General features: G+C 54.8%; 1 protein-coding gene and 1 pseudogene across 1 annotated transcript; both read left to right on the top strand.

Moving 5' to 3' along the window:
• The first annotated feature begins 1574 nt into the window (after window positions 1–1574).
• Window positions 1575–3730, top strand: LOC137146659 (C-C motif chemokine 8-like; annotated as a pseudogene).
• A 7826-nt stretch (window positions 3731–11556) lies between these two features.
• Window positions 11557–14818, top strand: LOC137146418 (C-C motif chemokine 4-like). Its single transcript, XM_067537676.1, has 3 exons — window positions 11557–11649; window positions 12747–12861; window positions 13622–14818. Exons 1-3 carry the CDS (start codon window positions 11577–11579, stop codon window positions 13725–13727), a joined length of 294 nt encoding a protein of 97 aa, XP_067393777.1. The 5' UTR covers window positions 11557–11576; the 3' UTR covers window positions 13728–14818.
• The last annotated feature ends 6488 nt before the right edge of the window (window positions 14819–21306 follow it).

Genomic DNA, 21306 nt, shown 5'->3' with positions numbered 1-21306 from the left:
GTCCTGAGCCCCAGCAAGCTAACCTGTAGGAGAGAGGGGAATGCTCTGGGAATTAAGTTTCGGCTCTGGAAAGCATGTTACGAATTTGTTTTCCATGTAACTGTGTGTTTCCTGTATTCTTACTTTCTGTTAGCTGAATCTTTGATAAACATTCCTGTTTATATATAGATCTAGATAGATCTAAGTCAGGGGTTCTCAAACTAGGGGTCGCAGGGTTATTACGCGGCCAGCTGAGCTGATTGATGCCTCCTGGAGCTGCCAGCCGGCTGGGGAGGTGCAGACAGCAGGGCTTGCCCCTGCGGAGCCAGCAGCCAGCCCCTGGGCCCCCCTTCCCACCGGTACAGTGGCTGGGGGAAGCCTCCAGACAAAATCTCCTTGTGCTGCCCAGCCAGAGAGCGGTGGCTGCTGGCTGGGCGGCCGGCTCTGAAGGCAGCTTTGCCATCAGCAGTGGCGGAAAAGTGAGGTTAGGCAGAGCTCCCAATCTTACTGCTACGCTGCTGCTGCTGGCGTCGCTGCTTTCGGAGCTGGATGGCCAGAGAGCACAGCTAACACCTCTCCTGCCTCATGTCCCACAGCCTGCCAAAGAGACTCCCGGAGACTTTCAATGTCAATTGCTGTTGGATGGGCACAGGGCTACCTGGGTGATGTGGTGCCTGGAGAAACCTTCTCATCGGGCTGGGATTTCCCTGGGTTGGTTTAAGGGGGCGGCACAGGTGCATCACCAGCTCAGCTCCTTGGGGTGCATGACGAGCGGGGAGCATTATAGGGGGAAGGCTGGCAAAGGGGGTGAGGCACGGGAGTGTGACTCAGGAGGTTTGATTCCACTCCCAACTGTGCCACAGCCTTCCCACCTGACCTTGGCCAAGTCACCCAGCCTCTCTCGGGCTGCAGTTCCCCATGTATAAGATACGGCTGGCCCTGCTCTGCTGCATGGGTGTTGTGAGGAAGAGCCAGTGAGGACTCTGCTAGGACCGTGAGAAGGGCCATGCTGACACCTGCGTAGCAAAGTACACTAAATATGCTGGGATGGGTTTAACCTGCACTGAAGCCCATCCAACCCCCATGCCCCATCTGCACAAAATGGGCCTGATCATGTCTCCTTTCCAGGGCAGGCTGGCCAGTGTCACTAGCTATGTGGAAACAGACTCAGCGCAGGACTTCAGCAAACAGATGGGCAGGGAATCGAGTGGTATCCTGTGTGGTTTGCAAATGACTAAATTTAAACCTAAAGTCCTCAGCCTGTCCCTCCCCCACCTGCCCCGTGAGCGTGCGCAGGGCTGGCTCCTTATCTGGAAATCAGCAAGAGACTTTCCAGATACTGCTCTCCTGTCCCCTCCGGCCACTGGTGCATGCGTGGGGGAGACACATATTCCATTCCCTCATTATTGTTATTAATAACCATTCACCTCCATCCACCTCCACCTCCACGGGTGCTCCAACGCAACCATGGAAATCCCTGCTGCTGGCTATAAAACACAGAGGCTGGCAAGAGAGAAGCCAGACCATTCTCGGCCACCCCGACCTGCAGAAACCTGCCTGCTGCTGGAGCCAGAGCCGAGAGAACCCGCCTAGAAATGAAGGTCACCTCCTTCGCCCTGGCAACGCTGCTCCTTGCCGCTGTCTGGACTGGAGCTCAGTGCGATTCCTGTAAGTCCAGGTCAGCCCTTTCCTTACCCTACAGAGCCCCGCCTCACCAGGCTCCTCAGCCAGCCAGTCCCAGCAGCCACTGCGGGAGCCAGGGAGCTCTGGAAGGGCAATGGGCAGAGCAGAGGAAGGATGGGGTGTGGGTGGGCTCTGGGCTGGGACTCAGGAGATCCGGGTCCAAGTCCAGTCTCTAGCACTGAGGCTGGATTCTGAAAGCTGCCAGAGGGATTCAGCTGTCCAGAGTCCACTGAAACGAATGAAAAATTGTGCCCAAAACCCCTCGGCAGTTTTGGAAATGTGAGCCGGTCTCTGCCTGGGCTCAGGTTCCATCTGTAAAATGGGGATAAGGCTTTGTGATCTGGGGACAGATCTGCCAGCTCCAGAGATCAGATATTGACAGCCCTTCGTCCCAGGGTCTGAAAAGCATTCATCAGTATCATTGAATTAACCTCATAGCCCCCTGGTAGGAGTGTCAGTATCGTTAGCCACATGCTGCTGGCAGGGAAACTGAGGCACAAAGAGACCAAAATCATCCTGTGGTGGAATGGGGAATAGTCCATTTTTGTGCCAGTGGAGGGCAGAACCGCTCCCCTGCACAGCAATTAACCCCATCAGGGAGGGGACAGGGATGGGGGAGCATCAAAAACACTCCCTGCAGCCCCCAGAAAGTGGGGATCGGCCACTAACGAGCACAGAACTAAAGTCACTGTAAGAAATTCTCTCCAGTCAGTTTTTCCTTGTTACTGAGGGAAAGGAGAACAAATTCCCTTTCTCTTCTTCGTCCCAGTCGTCAGCCACAGCTCAACGTGCTGCATGAAGGACAATTTCGTTCCGAGAAGAATTTCTCCAAAGCACATCAGGAGTTGCAGACCCACAAGTCCTAACTGCTCCCGCCAGGCCGTGATGTAAGTATCCCGGCGTCACACACAGACACAGGCTTTGATGTTTCTGTTTCCTCTTGCATCTGTAGCGCTGCCCTGTTCAGTCAAACAAACCGCCACCAAAAACTGTTTCCCTTTTATCTGCACACCCAGTCATCTGGCCTTTCAAGCCGTGGTCTTTACCACCCCTGCTACTTCGCAGGCGAGGTTCAGTAGCTGCTGCCGTGGTGAGGTCCCCTCGTGCTGAGATGTCAGCACTAAATATTCTGAACAGTGTGCAGTGGTATATCTAATCATCTGTCACCCACAGGAACAAAGGGCAATGTGGGGGGAGAGCTCTGTATTTTTGCAGGGCGCCTGAACTGCCAATTTTGCGAATGATCAAATAAACAAACAACGGGCTCCCCCAGCCGTCAGCCTGAATCAACGGGCTCCAGTTACAAAAGGAAATGGAAAGGAGGAATCGATTAGTTCTGAAGCACTGTTACAAAGGGGCAGGTGTCACTGGGGGGGATCTTGGCAGATGATACGGCCTGGCTAATTGAGATTCAGGGGCTGTAGCAGTCAGAGATGCACCAGAAGTGTGTGCGCCTAGGACAGCCGTGCATTGACACAGCTGGTGGGGGCTGCTGTTCTAAACTGGGGGTGCTGACAGGCCATCATGTGTTGACTGGTCGGGAAGGGGTGGGGGAGGCAAAGATTGCAATAAGACAAGAAGTTGTGGGTCTGGATTGAAGTGTGTTGTCAAAGAATGGGGAGGCAAGTGGTCACAGCAGCTACCCCACAGCATTGTGTCTGGGCCCGGCCAGCTCGGTCAACCTCTTGCTTTCAAGAGAACCGATTTCACTCCAGAAAGAAACCATTTCAGGGACAACTGCTTTCCCAGCACACTCACAGGAACTGCCCTGGCTGTGTAACTGGGATCAGTCTGTGTTTGACTTTGCATTTCTTAAGGGTCTTGGACTCATCACTCTCTCTGTTCACAGTGTGACGCTCACAAAGGGGAAGGAAGTCTGTGTTGATCCCAGTGAGATAAAGTTGGAGATATGTAAACAAAAGCAAGAAAAATTCCTTAAAGACACCCAGACTGCACGGCTGAGACAGCAACCTGACACGGACTCAGTGTAACGCTCCACATTATTTATGTGCACCGATGTATAACAGTGTGTGCTTTTGATGTTATTTTTCTAGCCCTGTTAATTTAAGGAGCTAACCCCTTCCTTTAACTCCATCCCTCCTGTGTCCTTTGTCCCCCATCGACCGTGTGATGGGGAAGTGACCCCCTGCCAAGTGTCAGTCTTTGTAGACACAATAAAGTCCAGTTTTTTCTAACATGTCCGAGTGCTGCTGCTTATGTGGGTAGGAAATGCCTCCCCAATTCCTGGACAGGATGGGCCATGTCACCACGGTGTCACTACGGAGACACAAGGTTGATCCATGCTGCCATGGTGTCACATTGGAGATGCAAAGATGGGCCAAAGACAGACCAAGGATCATGTCGCCATGGTTTCACTATAGAGACCCACAGATGGGCCATGTCACCATGGTGTCACTGTGGAAATGCAAAGATGGGTCATGTCGCCATGGTGTCACTATGGAGACCAAGGATGGGCCATGTCGCCATGGTGTGTCTGTGGAAAGAGTTCCCCCCACTTACATTTGGCTGGAGCTGGAATAGGATCCCAGCCCTGGAACTGATGGTGGGTGACGTCTCCCTTCTCTGCTGTGAGCACAGAACCCAGCTCTTGCCAGCGGCTGCTCTGGCAGAGGAAGGGACAGAAGATCTCAGAACTGGGGGTGGCTCAGGGGCAGGGCCGGGAGGGCTGAAATGTTTAGGCCCATCAGTCAGTGAACGAGCCCAGCTCCCGTCTGCTAGAGCTCGGAGGCGGAGGTGCGGCCTGCCGTGAGATGCCGTAGGTGGGCGGGGACAGGAGCAGAAGCTGGGGAGACGGGGACAGGAGGAGAAGGTTTCAGGGACAGGCTGTATGGAGCAGGGGGTCACACGCTCCCTTACAGAACCTGTAATTGAACCCAGGGGTCCCCAGTCGCACCATCCCTCTGCTCTCAGCCAATAGCTGTGAAAGGCCCTGGCAAAGTGTGTGTCTCCAGCCCCCTCCATCACCAGGCACACATGGAAGATAACAGTCTTCTACTGCTACCAGTCACTCCATGAGCTCTAGTGGTAGAGGTCTGTGCTGTGGCTCTGCAGGTACCCCAGCTACTCCTTAACCATAGCAGGCTTGCCCTGGTGGCCCGGACGGTGGCATGGACTAGCCATCGTTTGAGAACCGAGGATCCCGGGTGGGATTGTGACAGTGGCTAGCAATGCCGCCATGGCTACATCGCTGTGTTTGGCAGGCCAGCTGGAGCCAGCTATGTCCCAGTCTTTGTTCCTGTCCAGTCTGCAGACCTACACCTATCTCTGGACCAATTCATCTTGCAACTGAACCGAAGGACTCAGACCCATCCAGATATTGGATGTGAACCAGAGAGAACTATACAAGCCTGCAAATCCACATTTCTTCCAGAAACCTGAAGTATATGAACTTTTAATCATTTGTATATCTGTGATTTACTTTAACCCTTTAACATTTCTCTCATCGTTTATTTCTTCCTTTGTACAATAAACCTTTAGTTTAGATACTAAAGGATTGGCTGGCAGCGTGATATTTTAGGTAATGTCCGAAGTTATATTGGTCTGGTGCTGTGGCTGACCCTTTGGGGTCAGAGGGAACCTTTTTAGTAAAGAGCACCGAGTTCTAATAACTGGTCTCTTTGCTGGACCTAGTGCCGATTTGGGAGCCTGGAGGTGAGATGCAGTAAAGGGGGCTGGGGGCATTTGTGGACTGGCTTCTTGATATCCAGTGTGGGGGAATCAGAAGCAGTTCGTGGCTGGTTGGGAAGCCGGGCTTCAGTGTCACCCACCAGCGTGGGGAGAATCTGCTCTCTTTTTGCAGCCTGCCCGGACCTTGGCATTATCAGTTGGCTACCCTGGGCATGGGTCGTATCACATGGAGATTTCAGAAGGAAATTAACAGGCAGAGGTTAACAGCGGGGAGGAGAGCCCCCTTTTGAGGTGAAGCTCAAAGGTTTGGTCTGGTATTAATGGAGGTACGGATGTATGCTAGGCATCCTCTCCTCTGTGAAGATAAGCTGGAAGCGGGCTTGATGGCACAAGAGGAGGTTCTCAGTTGAAAATGCTGGGTGAGGGACTGGGGGCAGGAGACAAGGGAATGTCCTGGGAGTTAAGTTTAGGCTGCAGAGAGCATGTTACACATTTGTTTTGCAGATAACTGTTTCTTGTATTCTTGCTTGCTCTCATCCGGATCTTTGCTCTTGGATAACAAACACCCTTGTTTTCACTAAAGACAGGTCTAAGCACTGAGTGGTGGCTCTGGGTTCACCCTGGGGCGCTGGTGTGTGCTGTTCCTTGGGGAATAGTGAATCTAAGACTTCGGTGGGTGTTCAGTGGACCAGGGGCCGGGCGCGCCTGGACGCTCGGAGGGCTCAGGGGTTGCTTGTGCCTATTGGTAACCTGTACGAGGAGAGCGGGGCCTGCACCGGCCTGGCCTGCAGTGCTTGTATAGCCAGAGGCCGGTGGGGTCAGGGAGCCGATCCCCACCAAGCACAGACATGAGTGCTTCACACCAAGGGCAGTTGGTAGCGAGGTGCCTCACGGCGCTAGGGACCCCGGGGATCGTCACAGGGCCCCTAATCCCCACAGACGTCCTGACCTATGCACAAAACCGGGGGCTGCTACATGAGAACATACGGGAAAGAGGCCCTGGGTCTGCGCCCACTATCACCGCTCCCTTTTGCAAAATGGCCTTCAGCTGAAGGCCGAGGGGGCTCAAAGACTCCTGCTGGAGTCAGCCCCCCCTCCACCGGCGCTGGGCCTTCTGGGCAGGGACCAGTCTCCTCCATGCTCTGGGAGGGCCTGGCGAGGAGAATGGGCACGTTCCCATCCTTCCTGAACCATTCGCCCTGCCCCACCACCCAGTCCGTAGCCAAAGCTGCATGAGGGTCATGGCGGCCTCTGCCGTTGGCCGCGTTCTCTGCGGACTCTCCCCATCTCCTCTGGGCCAGGGGCTGGCTGCGTCTGTGTCCTTCTCCAGACGGCCTCGTCCTGCTGCAGGACCTGGCTTGGGGGTCCGTTCAGGAGCCCCCTGCCTCGCTGCCCCCTGGGCAGATGCCTGGCTGGCTCTCAAGGGATAGGACATCAGCTCCATCATGGGCCTTGACTGAATGTGCCCGGTGGGACATGGAGCTCTCCGCGCTCACACAGCCCGCTCCCTGGGTGTAAGGCCTGTTTATTTGGACTAATTCAATCTCTCTGGCCCCCTTTCCCACCTTGTAACAGTTGTTATTGTAAGTTATTGTGACCCGAGCCTGCTCTACAGGGGACAGACTGATCGCACAGTTTGCAAGGGAGATGGGGACTCAGGCCCTGAGAGCGAGACCCCAAGGGAGGGAACACAGCAGGGATGGAGACAGAGAAATGGACGGGGAGGCAGCAAACCAGGACTAGACAGAGGGGAAGCAGGGTTAATGAGGAGTTCAAGAGGGAAGGGAATGATCCAAGGAGCTGGAAACAGGTCAGCAGATTCAGCTGCATTGATGACGGACTAATTCCAAGATTCAGTCAGATCCTGGCTCTGAAAACCCCTGCGTTTGCCTGCTGGTCTTTCAGGGATTGTTTTTCAAAACAATATTCTTTTCCCTTTAGCTGCTGAGAGTGTTTAAAGGAAAAAGGCCCTTATCTGACAGTCTCTTAGATGTATTACTGTCTTGGATACCATTGTTAAAATGTGAACCCATTTCCTAACAGACAAAACAAGAGAAACACACGCAAGAAGGAAGAGGAAAGAACGGCAAAGATAGAAAATGCAGCGTCTGTCTCCAGTGCTGACCTGGAATCTCATTGCAGGAAAACACACAGGTACGGCATTTGATCTCATCAGCTACGCTGAGACCTGGCAAACTCGTACCAGCATCCGGCTGTTTAGGACCATGGGAAGGGGGCAGGGGGAGGTGTAACAATGTCTCACACTCCAGTGAGTGTTCAGGATCTAGCCAAAGCTCGTGGAGGTGGGGATGTCATCTGCAGCTCTCTTTCTGGTGCAGTCTGGACAGGATGTCTGTCAGAGTCAGGGCAAGCCAGGCCCAATAGCGTTACGGTAAAACTCGGGGTATCAGCAGATGGAGGGGGTGGCAGCCATGATGGTGAATCACGCTCCTACCCCTTCTTTCAGTCAGTAGGTTTGCTCATTTCCCCTGTTGATATTCCCCATTTGCTCATTTCCCCGGTTACACATTTCACTTGGGATTATTTATATGATCTGGCAAGTTACACATTTCTTTACACATCACTAAAATCCAACCCATTCGTTTGCCTCGGTTCCCTAATTTGTTCTTCTATTCCTTCCTTGCCTTTGCTTTAGACACTAGCATTCCAGGTCCTGGCCCCTGAAGGTGCATACCAAGCTTGTACTAAGAGATAGACTGAATGGATCTGGATTTTAACAAGTTTCCTGCCTGCTTGTCCCAAATGCTTGCGTCAGCAAATGCCGCATCTTCTGGGATCCTTAGCGTAAGTGAACAGAACTATGGGATAGGTCAGTTTAGGCTATCTCACTGTGACGATATTTGTGCTTAATGTTATTGGTGCTTAATGCACACTAATATAACATATGGGGTGGATAATACAGATTATTAATATGATACAGCCAGCGTATTTTAGTCAACAGCTTTAGCTAATTTTCCTCCCAAAGTCTCTTTTATTTAATGATCCCAAAAGCGAGTGATGGATGGAAAAGCCCATTCCTTCATTACTTCGTTCACTAATTAGGCCTAATGTCTGACACACCAATATTGGTTCATTGATTTCCATTCCCAAACTTCTCTTCTTTGTCCGGCAGGATCTTAACAGTCATTGAGTTATAGCAGGAGGCCGTTTTGTTTGGACTCATTCAATCTGTCTGGCCCCCTTTACCACCGTTTCCCAATTTGTAACATTTGTTATTATAAGTTATTGAGACACTTTTCTCACTTTTTACAGCTGAACTCACAATTAGGGTAAAGTTGTAGGCCCAGTTATCACAATAGCACTCCTGGGTGATGCCCAAGTGCTAGCTAATGCCCAGAATATGCCCTTTGTTAGGCAGGAGCCTTGCATGTTCCTGGCATTAAACCTTGAATAATGGCTTGGTCCTTGCAGTTTTGCTAATATGGCACAGGTCCTGTCAGTTTGTGCCTCACTGGGATAACTATGAAATCAAAGTGGGTCTGTCCCAGCTGACATACAGACTGCTCCTACCCAGCCCTATAGATTTCCCATGCCACCCAGATCTCACAAGCATGAACTGGAAAATCATTGGCAAAAGCGCCCCCCAAAAAACTGAGTCAAAGAAATGAAGTAATTCACCATGCCTGTATGGAAAGAGCAGGTCAGGAATGTTCAGACTTCCCGTTGAGGTCACAGAAATACTATAACAATAGATCCCAATGTTTTTCTGGTGGGCGGAGCCATCCAGACCTGGCGCAGGTTTGTTCCAGCTCCTTCATTCCGATAGAAGCTGGTGAGGAAATGGATTTATTTCCCTCAACAATTTTCCATGAAGAAGAAAAAGTTGCTGTTTTCGCAGAAAGTTTCAGTGTGAAAAAGTCCCAGGCTTTGGCAGCTGACAAATGTCATCTGAAAACTCCCCACCTTTGGGCTGGAAATTGGTGGGTCCGGTTTGCCGACAATGGCAACGTTATCAGATTTCTTTTTTTTTTTCAGTGACACCCCCCCCCCAAAATGCAGTAAAAGCCAGACATTTCTGTGGAAACTTCCGTTCTGACAAAGGGCCATTTTCATTCCAAATGTTCTTTGGGGCCAGCTGTTGCTGCCAGACATTTAGGCCCGCGCCACACAGGGGGGCACCGGCCACTTGGAGGCTGATCCCAGGTGCCAAGGGGAGACCTCGTTGCACTGACTCTGAGGGGAGCTAGGCCTGGCCCTGGCTGAGCGGGAAAAATCAAAGACTCGCCGGTAAACGAGTGCGGCTCCCCACGACAGAGCATCCAACCCAGCACCGCCGCCTGCCCGGTTTCCAGATACAAAGGCGGCAGCGCGGCAGTAAATTCTGCCAGGCCCCAGGCAGCCATCTGGTGCGATCCCCTTCTGGTGAAAATGCAGCGGCTGCTCTACCTCAGCCAGGGGGAAGAAGCAGCAGCAGAAGTCCCATCTGCCCTGCCCCAGCTGGCACATCCGCCCCATCCTGCTCGCTCCCTTTCCTGGCCTTCCTGGCTGCTCTCAAAAGGATGCTGAAACGAGGCCTGGATTAAACGTGTCGGGGCCCTGTGCGCTGTGCAAATTGGAGGGCCACCACCTTCTGTAAACCAGACAGCAAAGCGCCCCGGCCCTTACATACCCCACCCCACCCCAAACGCCCCTTCCAGCCTACACATACCCACCCCACATGACCCCAGAATGCCCCTCTTTCCCCACCCCACACCCAGACCCCCAAACGCCCCTCCCACCCCACATATATCCCACCAACCCTCCAGTTATCCTGCTGGCCCCCCATACCACAGCAGCCCTGACATACATCACGCTCACCACTGCCCCCAACGCCTCAGCCCCATCGGTCATTGTCCCTCACCCCACCGCCTCCCACCCTCCCCGCTCACCCCAAAGCCTACGACCAATTCACCTCCAGACCCCCCCCCCCCCCCGGGGCCCTTCCTGGCCTGTCTATAGCTCCCCTCCCCACCAGTTCATCACTCCGGTCCCATCCCAGGTTAACGCGGCTCCTCCAGTCCCCGGCCGCCCCCCACACCTCTTCATGACCACGGGGTAGCCGGGCCAAGCTGGAGCGAGTGGCATCGCAGCGCTGCAGAGTTGGTGTCTTTTTTTCCTGGTGGTCAGGGGCCCCCCGAGATGGGGACCGCGTGGAAATACACTGAACGCACCTCGGTGACTCCAGGCCTGGCCGAAACAGCCTCCAGGACACCAGCGCAGGCTCAGAGGGCGTGAACGGCCCCGGCCCACTGCTGCTGATCGGGCCTGCCAACCTTCTCCAGTTGCCCCCTGAGGTGAGAGAGCCGGGCGCAGAGCTGAGCTGTCTGAGGCTGACCTGTCTTCATCCGAGACGTTCCCACAAGTGAACAGCGAGGATCCGACCCAGCTGTGCAAGTCAACAGAGCGCCCCTGCAACACTGGACAAGGGCGTGGGGCCTGGAGACTCTTTCCTGCCAGGGCATGGAGCATCTCCCTGTGCTCGGCCGGCCTCGTGCCCGTGGTCACACTCGTGCTACAGGCAAGAGCCACACGCTGCACCCAGGGCCGAAAGGACCGAGGCCACAGCCATCCGTCCACCCAGCAAAGCGAGTGGTTCTCTGCACTGCCCACAGGGCTCGGGCGGTTCTGACGTTTGGAACAAGCCTCGGTTTCTCTGTGTGTGCTCTACGCAAGGGTTAGTGAGCCCTGCCCTAAACTACCTACTTTCCTTTTGCAAATGGCCTGAGAGGCCCCTTCTGCCCAGGGGAGGATCCAAGCTGTGCAGACGCTGCAGAGAGATGCAGAGCCATTCTCCTGACTCACCCTGACCGTCGGACCAGTCGGGTCCTCTTGGCTCAAACTCCGGCGCACCAGGGGGCTTGTGAGTCCCGCTGAGGCCAGGGGCAGGGACCAAGGGGTCCTGCAGGGAGATTCGCTAGGAAGAGGGAAGCTCAGGCAGTGGTAGATGTTTGCTGTTACAGTTTAAGTTGACGATAACAAGGCGAGCTCCTGGCTGCGGGACAGTTTGGAGGGCCTCCAGCACTGGAAGCAGAGGGGATATATCACGTCCTTCCTGGAATTATTTGGGAAAGGAAAAAAAATCCCATCTGTCTGTGGACTGAGAAATGGATATTGTCCAGTTCCTCCGCCTCCGCCCACGCCACTTACGCTGGATCCCTCCCATCCACCCACCGCAATCCACGCCGATAAAAGCAAATGCCCTCAGACGGCTCCTCTGCAGCTCAGTCCTGTTCACCGGCCCCGTCAGGACCCATCTCCGCCCCACCATGGCAAAGGCAGCCGGCTTGGTCTGCGCGCTTCTCCTGCTGGCTTCATTCTGCTGCCAGAGCCTGGCTCAGAGTGAGTACAGGTGCCCACCGTGGGGAGACGGGACCCGGGGCAGGGAGCGTCAGGGGGGGTCTCAGCGCAGGGTCAGATGTGGGGAGAGGTCACGGGGACGTGAGGGGCAGGACAGAGGAGTCCCAGACTGCCCCTCGCCGAATGGGCCCATGCTCTATACCCTGTGTTTGCAGAGTGACTCCGTGACAATGACACTGGAGCAGCGGGTCCCTCTCGGTGACTCCGGCTCACGCAGGCCCAGTTCCTGGGGCAGAAGCTTGTTTTCTCCCAGGTTTCCTGACCTGCAGACTCTGCCTGGGCTCTGCATCCCCAGGTGCACGGCTCCCGCCGAGAACTGAACTGGCAGGTGTGTGGCTAATGCAAGAGGCGGAACAGAGCCCAGCTGGCTGCCCCATAGCTGTGCGTTAGCCCTGCACACTTCACTAGGGCAAGCTTCTTCTGTCCAGAGAAGGCAGCAGGGCTGACTAGCCCGATTCTCCTCTCACTTCCACCAGAGTAACTCCCAGCTATTTCCCCGAATGCCAGCAGGGCCAGGTCCTCGGCTGGGAAAACAGACACGGCCCCGCTGAGGGCAATAGGGCAGGCTCTGATTTAAGCAGGCTGAGAATGGGATAACCCGGCGGGGTTATCTGGGGGGAGCTGAGTGAGGGGAGAACCGGCTCCAAGCTCCTCTGACCTAGGGCTGCAATTAGCCAGCCGGGCCGGAGCCGCTCCCATGGATTCGCTGGGCGGACTCCAGGCAGGACGTGAGCAGTGGGGCCAGTTACCCTCATCCGGCTCTGCCTGACCCAGCCTGCTCCACTGCCTTTACCGGGGCTCGTCTGGATTTGCACCAGCAGCGGGCAGTGAATGGTGACTCGGACCTTTGGTCCCAACCCACAGGGCGACAGGGCAGGGACCAACGGGGGGACCCTGGCAGGAGCGTCTCCCAGTGGCAGCAGAGCGCACCATCCTCTCCGTTCCCCAAGGAGGGACCTCTTGGGGGTTCGAGCCCCTCCTACGCCCTCTGCTCCAGGTCTGGGGGGGCCCCAGAGAGGGAACGGGTGGTCCTTTCTCGCCGACTTCGCCCTCCTCTGAACTGTTTCCTGCCCCTTTAGGGGCCGCGGGGATGCCGGCCAAGTGCTGCTTCAAGTTCCAGACTGGCAGGCTCCAGAAAGGCAACATCGTTGGCTGGTACCTGACCAGCCCCGAGTGCTCCCACCCGGCCGTGGTGTGAGTATCCCCTTGGGGTGGCGCCGGGGAGGGGCTGGCGGAGGGAGCGGAGGAGAGGGTAATGGTGAGGAGGCAGGAGGGGATCAATGTGGGGTGCACCCGGGGAGGGGTCCATACAGTGAGCTGGCCCCTGCCCTGCACTCTGATATAGTCTCGCCCCAGGGCAGAGGGAGACATTTGGGGTGCTTAGAATCCAGGTCCCGGCATTCCCTGAGACGGCTTGTGAAGACGCCTGGCGGTGGCTCTTAGAGCAGTTAAAGTCCCGCAGCACCAGGCTCTCTGCTTTCAGAGACGCATCCAACACGGCCCAGGCCAGAGACAGCCGCAAACAGCCATTGGGAGACGGATTCCCTCTCCAGACATTCTTGCTGCTTGTGCCGGGGCCAGGCTCTGTTTTCACACCTCCCGGGGTCAGTCAGGAGCCGCTCCGTGGCCCCCCACTCCCGTGCTGTCGGGGAAGTGGCTCAGGTATAAAACCCACTCTCGGGGCCAGATCGCCCAGGGCTCAGCACGCCCAGCTGGGGGCGGATTTGCAGGTGAGCGCAGCAATCACTGTGCACCCCCTGCGCTGAGCTGGCCCCCTGCTGTGGGTGCTGGGTGAGCAATTCAAAGCCGAAATGGAGCCGGGCAGCAGCTCCCATTGACTGAGCCCTGCGGCACTTTCGGAAATCTCACCTGCCCGAGCCCTTCTGAGAATTGTAACCGTGATCCCGCTAGACCCCGTCCCTCGCTGACCCGTCTCCTTGCTCCCCCCTTTCAGATTCAAGACTCGGGTCGGCAAAGAGATCTGTGCCAATCCTCTCAAGCCGTGGGTGAGGAAATACCAGGGCTTCTTCCAGCCCAATTCCCTGTCTGTGTCCAGCTAGAGGAGCCGCGAGGGAAGAATCCTGCAGACCGCCCCCAGAGCGATAACTCACCCACTCCGCGGCAAACAGCTCTCTCTAGCATGAGTTTTATGCCTTTCGTGGAATCCGGCTTCTCTTCTGTTAAAGGCATGAAACTCCCCACCGCAGGATCTGAAATAAGGTGGAATTCAGCATCTCCAGCTGGGCTTTGCAGCTCCCCGCCTGCAACCTCTTCCCTGTGCATCTTCCCCAGCAAAGGGTACGGAAACTTCCCCCACGAGGTCTGCACTGGGTGTGCGTCTGTACCACGGCAGGGGCACCTCCTTAGGGGGGCTTTGCAAAGCGGCCTGGGGGAGCAGACGCTCTAGTCTCATTGAGAACGTGGTACCCATTTCCCTCCGCAGCTTTGAAACTCCCAGCCCTACCCTGCAGGCCCAGTCTGTCCCCTGCGGCGCCCAGTTAGGCCAGGCCATCCTGACAACCTCACGGTCTCCTCAGTAGCCACCCTACCGTCCGGTGACACAGCCAGGAGTTCAGGAGCCCAAAGCCCCATGTCCGCTTATCGCTGGCGCCAGGGGCACAGGCAGTTCCTCACCTGCTGCAGGTGTTGCTGGTATCTTCCTCCCAGAGCCAGGAGAGCAGAAACTGTCCTGAGTCCCTGCCAGAGTTCCCAGGGCCGTGTCCCACCTCGTCTGCAACCCTGCCCCAGCCCAGCACACCCCCCTGGGCAGTGAAGTCCCCTCTCTAGCACCCCAGATGTCAGCAGGTAATGGCACTGAGCCAAGCAGAAAGAATAAGGAGCAGCTGCATTACCGTATGCAGTGCAGACTCAGTCAGACACGTCCCCGCCGAACCAGCCAGGGAGACAGCCAGCCGGACACTGTTATCTAAACAACTCCTATTGCGCAGAACCTACGTTACCCTGGCTTTTGATATCATTCTGGGGTAGGGAAAATATTTGGGAGATCCTCTTGTAGAACCCAATGCTTAGAGTTCACTATATACCTGTATACTTCTGTATGTGTGTGCATACGATTCCTGGAAGGCCAGGGAATGGTACTGTTGTCTTCCTCAGCTGTGCGTTGAAATATACAAATATACAAACCATACAACTGACGAATCCGGTGGTTTTTGTGACATTGCCGTATCACTGAATTCGCCAGTGGAGGTGGACCGAACCATCTGCTATCAGGACTGGTGTCCCCTCCCTCCCAGACCAGGGACAGTGGAGAGTCATTAGCACACATAGCGAAGCGGTGCAGGATGGACACTTAGGGGAACCAGTTGGATCAAGTTTGCATGCAGGGCAGGGGGTTGGGGCAGTGGAATGTCCCCAGATGTGGAACTAAGAAACCAGGTGTCGGGGCTAGCATTTAAAATCTCAGAGGGGTCCACAGTGGGACCGGGAGAGGAGCAAAGAGATTGGCTTTGGAGGGAGAGATCCGCGAGGTTCAGAAGTGAAGTCTGACCTGAGCTGGAGAAGTGGAGTCCTGGAGAGGGGCCCTGGAACCCCAAAGGACACTGACTCAAATCCCAAAGATGCTGAAGCAGGGATCCACGGGCTGACCTTTGTGGGTTTTTTGCCTAGATCTGTACATCCTTTTTTGCTGCCTAAAGGAAAGCGTGGATGTGTTAGAAACCCCACGCAACGTCTCTGTCTGCTCGTGTCCCTGAAGGGGTTAACTGTACGCCAGCATGCCTGCAGGGGTGGCGCGCTGGGAAGGGTGTGCAGAGTTACCAGGGAGTCTGGGGGAGCTGGCATCATCTCTGCGAAGGCCCAGCTTTCAGAAGAGGGTGCTAGATGGGGGACCTGCACCCTGGAACGTGCCTAGAGACCCAACGCCAAAGGCAGAGGCTGGCCTGTGCTCAGACTCAGCATGCTAGAAGCACCCAGGTCCAGTGCCGGGAGGCAAACACAGCAGCCTGGTGAGTGTCCGGAGCAGGGAGCTTAACCAGGGCTGTGACAGTGATCAAATACAACCAAAGGCTAAACACGGCACCCGGGCGCGCCGAGTTGCCGCTGCGCAGGCTGTATGGCTGTGTGCAATAGGGCTCTGGGTGTCACTGGGATACAGATAACCACAACAGCCCACGTTCCCCTCCACTGGACTCTTCCCCCCAGGCTTTGTCACGCTCTCTAGGGCCCAGCTTCTTCCACCCTTACTAAGCTGAGTTGTCCCTTCCTGCCTGGGACTGCACAGTCTGTAAGGGTGCTCTGTGTACGGGTGTTGTGTACACACACACACAGAGAAACACTCTGCTGCACGTACACACCCTGACAAACACACACTCTGTGCTGTATGTACACACACACTTTACTCTCTCTACACACACTGTGCTGTGTACACACACACACTCCGTGGTATATGCATATGCTATATGCTTACACCCACTGTGCTGTATACACAGAGACACATCTGTGCTCTCTACACACACCAGCAAACACACACTGCTATACACACACATTGTGCTCTTTGCACACACACACAGAGTGCTGTATGCATACACACACACACACACGTTGTGCTCTCTGCACACACCCACACACCATGCTGTATACATACACCCACTGTGCTGTATACACACAGACACATCTGTGTTCTGTAACACACAGTAAACACACACACTGCTATACACACACACACACACACACACACACAGTGGTCTCTGCACACACACACAGAATGCTGCACACACAAACACAATCCTCGCTGGCAGGCGCTAGCGGGGGATCCTGCCAGAGAAGCAGGCTGCAGCCCAGCCCCCTCTAGTTCCCAGCGCAGCCTCACTGCCCAGGGAATCTCTGTGCATGATGCCAGGAGATGTGAGCAGAGGCCTGCTGTGGGGCTGGCAGGGACACGGCCACACCGAACACGGGCTAGGCTGTGGGGTGAGGCAGGGGACCAGTATTTCTCTCTGAGCAGGGGCACATTATCCCGAGTCTGCGCTCGGCTCCTCTGGCATCTCCTAGTCGCCAGCAGACGCCGGTCAGGGCTGCATATTGCCCAATATTGCCCTGCCACGGTGTTTCCCTGGCAGCCAGATTTCCCAGACAGGGCCCTGCCCCACCTCAAACTGAAAGGCAACCACAAGTGCTGTCCCCGCAGCTAACACCCCTGACACTGGGGCAATCTGAATGACGGAGCTGGCCCTTACGGCTCTAACAGACTGGGCCAGAACCGTGGATCTGACCAGTCTAGGCAGAGCCAGTAATGTCACATTCATCACGGTTGCCCACCACTTTTCATTCTTAGACCACGCTTTCATTTGCTTTTCATTTCCCCAAACTTTAACCATTTGGGCTTAAATTCCTCAGGCCACGTGTCTGCCTCAGGCTGCATTTTGCTGGACAGTTTCACGTAGAACAACGCAGCCGGTTCTGACAACGAGGTCAGGAAAAGGTGCCTGTGTTTGTCACTGTTTCACTGAGAAGTGCTGGTGCTGGAGCACAGGCTTGGCTTTCAGCAGAGGCAATGTCCTTTCGCTATCTCTCTGAAAATCTGCCTGCCGCTCCCTCAGTTCAAACCCTCTGAGAAATCCCTGGCGGGTGTGAGAATTTTTTTTCAGTGGGGCAAAACCATCTCGTTTTCTCAAACCTCGTTAGTGGAAACGGCGGCACCCTTTTTGCCCATCAAATTCAGCCCGAGGCCGACACCCGACATGGGACATTTCAGCCAAAACGCTTAGTGGCTCGTATGATTCCCAAAGGCTTCAGAGCAGTGCCCGCTGCCTCCCAGTACACACGCCTCGTGCGTCTGTCTGGCGTACCTAAGTGTCTCATTCGTTGGCTTGCGACTTGGCAAAGTTCGGAGCAGCTGAAAGCCGGGTCTTATGACGGAAGGTGTAAGGCAATGCTGACTGTAAGTTGTGTTGCCAGGATCTTCAGCACCTAGACCATGGCCTCCTGCGACTCAAGCATCCTAACAGGCTCCAAGCAGGGGGCTTTTGGAGACACGGGATGTAGCCCTGGTTATTTGCACCCAGCCCATGTGTGACATGAAGGCTGCAAGCCTCTGCGTCCAGTCGGCGCTAAACCCCATGGCTCTCCCTCGAATTTGCGAGGGGCCGAGCCCCAGTCCTGGGTGCCAAACACTCTGGCCTGCGAGAAAGGGCTGAGCGGGTCCCAGCTTCACAGCGCAGGCCAGCTGCTACTTTAAATTAGAGTAGTGAAAGCCTCCAGAGCCATTGGCGCCTGGCCCTTGGCTTGATATCCCATGGCCTGCCAAATGTCCCCTGTGGGACACACCCCTGTGATTGCTACAGCCGGGGTGGAAGGAGCTAGTCGTCCTTTACTGACCTTCCAAAGGAAGGGGTGAGTTTCAAAGCTGGCCTGCATTCTCAGACTCGCTATTATTTGCCGTTTAGACGTCTACCGACCAGAACTGCATGTGCAGCTGTGTATTTAGTGGCCGGATTCTGCCTTCTGATAGATGGGTGTAAATCTGGAGTCGCTCCTTTGGAGTCCATGGCGCACCACTGCATTTACACCATGAAATGACAGCAGAGCTTTGCTCCTGGACAGCTAAACAGTTTAAAATGCACCCCAAAAATAGCATGAGTGTATAAACCTACCGAGGGGTCGAAGACCTTTGTCCTCCTCCCGCAGCCTGGCCGTGTGACAGGGAAATGAAACTGTTACTTCTTCGCCTTGCAGGATTTCAGGCACTTAGAATGTGCTATAGAGACCTGTGCGGCTAGTGGAAGAGGTGCCTGCTTCAATCCCTTCTCTCAGTGGGCTATAATGGCTCTGCCACAGACTCCCCACATAATCCTTGGCCAGTCACTTAACCTCCCCTGTGTTCCCTCGAGGTGCAACGTCCTTACCAGATTCTATGGCCACGGGAACAGGGACGGAGACAGCTGCCCTGCACTATCCCTCCTCCCCCCGTCACAATCTGCTCAAAATGGGCCTGGCATGGGTGCCAGCGTCACTGGCTGTGTGTGAAACCGACACAGCGCAGGCCTTCAGCCAGCACACGCATGTCATCCTGTGTGGTTTGCAAGTGACTAAATGAAAACCTGAAATTTTCAGCCTGTCCCTCCCCTCTGTCCCCAAGAGCATCTGCAGGGCTGGCTCCTTATCTATCAATCAGCAAGAGACTTTCCAGTGAGATCTTCCCCGGCCACAGGCGTGTGGGGCGGGCAGGGGTGAGAGGGATATTAATAGAGGATAATGAACAAATGGAATAACTGTTCATCTCAATCCAGCCCCCTCACTTCCCCGGACATTCCAGCACCATCATGGGAATCCCTGCTGCTGGCTATAAAACACAGAGGCTGGTGAGGGGGGAATCATTGTCGGCCACCCCGACCTGCCAGGATCCACCTGCTACTGAAGCCAGGAAATGAAAGTCACCTCCTTCGCCCTGGCAACGCTGCTCCTCGCTGCTCTCTGCATGGAAGCCCACTGTTTCAGCTGTAAGTACAGGGTCCGCCCCTTCCTTTCTCCTAGAAACCCCTGCTTATCTGGGGAGATCTGGCAGGACAAAAGGCAGCACAGAAGGGTGGCCTTACAGCTGGACTGGGCTGGGAATTGGGCGTTTTGGGCTCAGTCCCACCTATGCCACAGACTCTGAATGCTTCGTTCCTGTTAAAAGGATGGAAAAGAGGCATTCAAATCCCCAGGGTAGCTTTGAAAGTTCCCCTCGCCTATCTACATCTGCAGGACTACTAATAATGCTGTGGACAGAAGACCGGGGCTTTGTGCTAACCGGGGCATGTTGCTGGGGGCTGGTGGCGGGGCAGTTCTGCGGCTGTGGCTTTCATAAGATGCGTGGAGCTGGCGGAGACCTGCATAGCCAAATCCATGCATGGAAAATGGTTCGCCAAAAAATTCTGTTCTCAGCAACATTTTTCAGGGGGGGGAGAACCAGAAAAGAGAAAATTTTCATTTGGGGATTTTTCAAAGAAGACCCCAACAGCTTGATTTTTTTCTTTAAACAAAAACAATTCGGGGGTTTGTTTTTACTGAAATTTTTCCCTGGGGAAAAAAATAATTTTCCAACCAGCTCTTGGCACAAAAATGTAACCAAAATAGGCTGAAGAGTCCTTAGGGCCGTTGGGTATGTGGGACACCCATACAAGGCAGAGAGCCCAGATGTTTCCCAGGCTGCCCATAGCTTGATTCTGCTTCCTTCCCCCCCCACACTCTGGTGGCTCCATGCTTCCTGGCCCTGCTCCAGTGCCTGCCCAAACGGTCATGAGCTCAGGCACAGCAAGAGCGTGGAGCGTTCCTGGTCCGCTTATCCCACACTCTGGGATCCGAACTGACCCAAACTCCAGGGATGAGAACTCCATCGCCCTTCATCTGACGGTCTGTTACTTAATCCGAGAGGACTCCGTGTTCCAAAACAAAGCCCGCTCTCTGTTAAGAGAAATAATTGCAGAGATCTTGCAGTGGCAAGCCGTGTGCACGCAGACTGGCTTCTTCTTCCTGGTGCCTCCTGCAACCTGTGCTCCTCCTCCCTCCAAGTTCCACGCTACATTCGTGATAAATCAATTAAGTCTTGCAAACCACCTCCCCCCGGCCGTCCTCTCCACCCGGGCAGGAGTGTTCTTGTCCACATGCTGCTAGTGGGGGAAGTGACAAGTGAGACACAGAGAGGAAAACAGCCGAGCAGTGAGATCAACATCACACAGCGACTCAGTGGCAGAGTTGGGAATATTATAATTGCAATCTTGCGGTGCCCATGGAAGGCAGAAATCCTCCCATACAACACAGCAGTGAATCCAATCTGGGGGGAAATAATTCCCTCCAGACCAGCAAAGAGAAGCCTGGCCACTTACAAGCACAGTCACTATTAAATCTGATTGATCCTGTTTACTCAATTCTTCCCGATTATCCGCGGCACAAGAACTCACTCACTGTCCTTTATTTCTTCCAGTTGACAGAAAATCCACGACATGCTGTTATAGAAACAATTTTGTCAAAAGACCGATCTCTCCGCGTTTAATCCGGAGCGACAGACCCACGACTCCTGGATGCTCCCGCCAGGCCGTGATGTAAGTATCACAGGGTGACAGACGCAGGGGCGTGATGCTTTTCTTTTGTGTCGGTAACAGTCTATTTCAGTAAACACCAGAGAAAAATGGTGAGGTCTCCTGCTGCTGCTGGTTCATTACTAAGGCTGGTCTACATGAAAAGTTCCACCCATTTCATTAAAACAGAGGTCCCCAAACTGGGGGGGGTACCTCCTGGGGAGGGGCGGAGGAACCTTGAGTGGAGGGGGGCGCAGCAGGACCTGGGCCAGCTCCCACAGGGGTGGGAAGGCAACACCACCTAGCCACGCTCTTCCCCCATCTCTGCTCCAGCCCCACCCCATGCCTGCAGCCCAGGCTCCACTCCTGGCCCCAGCTGCAGCTTGGACCCCAGCTCCCCACCCCGCTCATGACCCCCAGTCATGACTTTGGCCCTGCTTCCAGCCCCGGCTCCCGATTGCGGCTCCTGGGCAGGTATGGACCAGGGAAGGACGGGTGGACCCCCAAAAGTTTGGGGACCACTGCATTAAAGGTTTGATTTAAAAAACAATTTAATAAAACTCATGCCAGTGGCCTTGCTTATTTTAGTTTCCGTCGAAACCTGTTAGGGTTCCCTCATCAG

This window comes from Emydura macquarii, unplaced genomic scaffold (genome assembly GCF_026122565.2).
Source record: "Emydura macquarii macquarii isolate MOO-44397 ecotype Brisbane River unplaced genomic scaffold, CSIRO-AGI_Emac_v2 contig_450, whole genome shotgun sequence".
In the NCBI taxonomy this organism is placed as follows: domain Eukaryota; kingdom Metazoa; phylum Chordata; order Testudines; family Chelidae; genus Emydura; species Emydura macquarii.
Note: the sequence above shows the minus strand (reverse complement) of the source record. Positions and strands in the feature narration are given on the sequence as shown.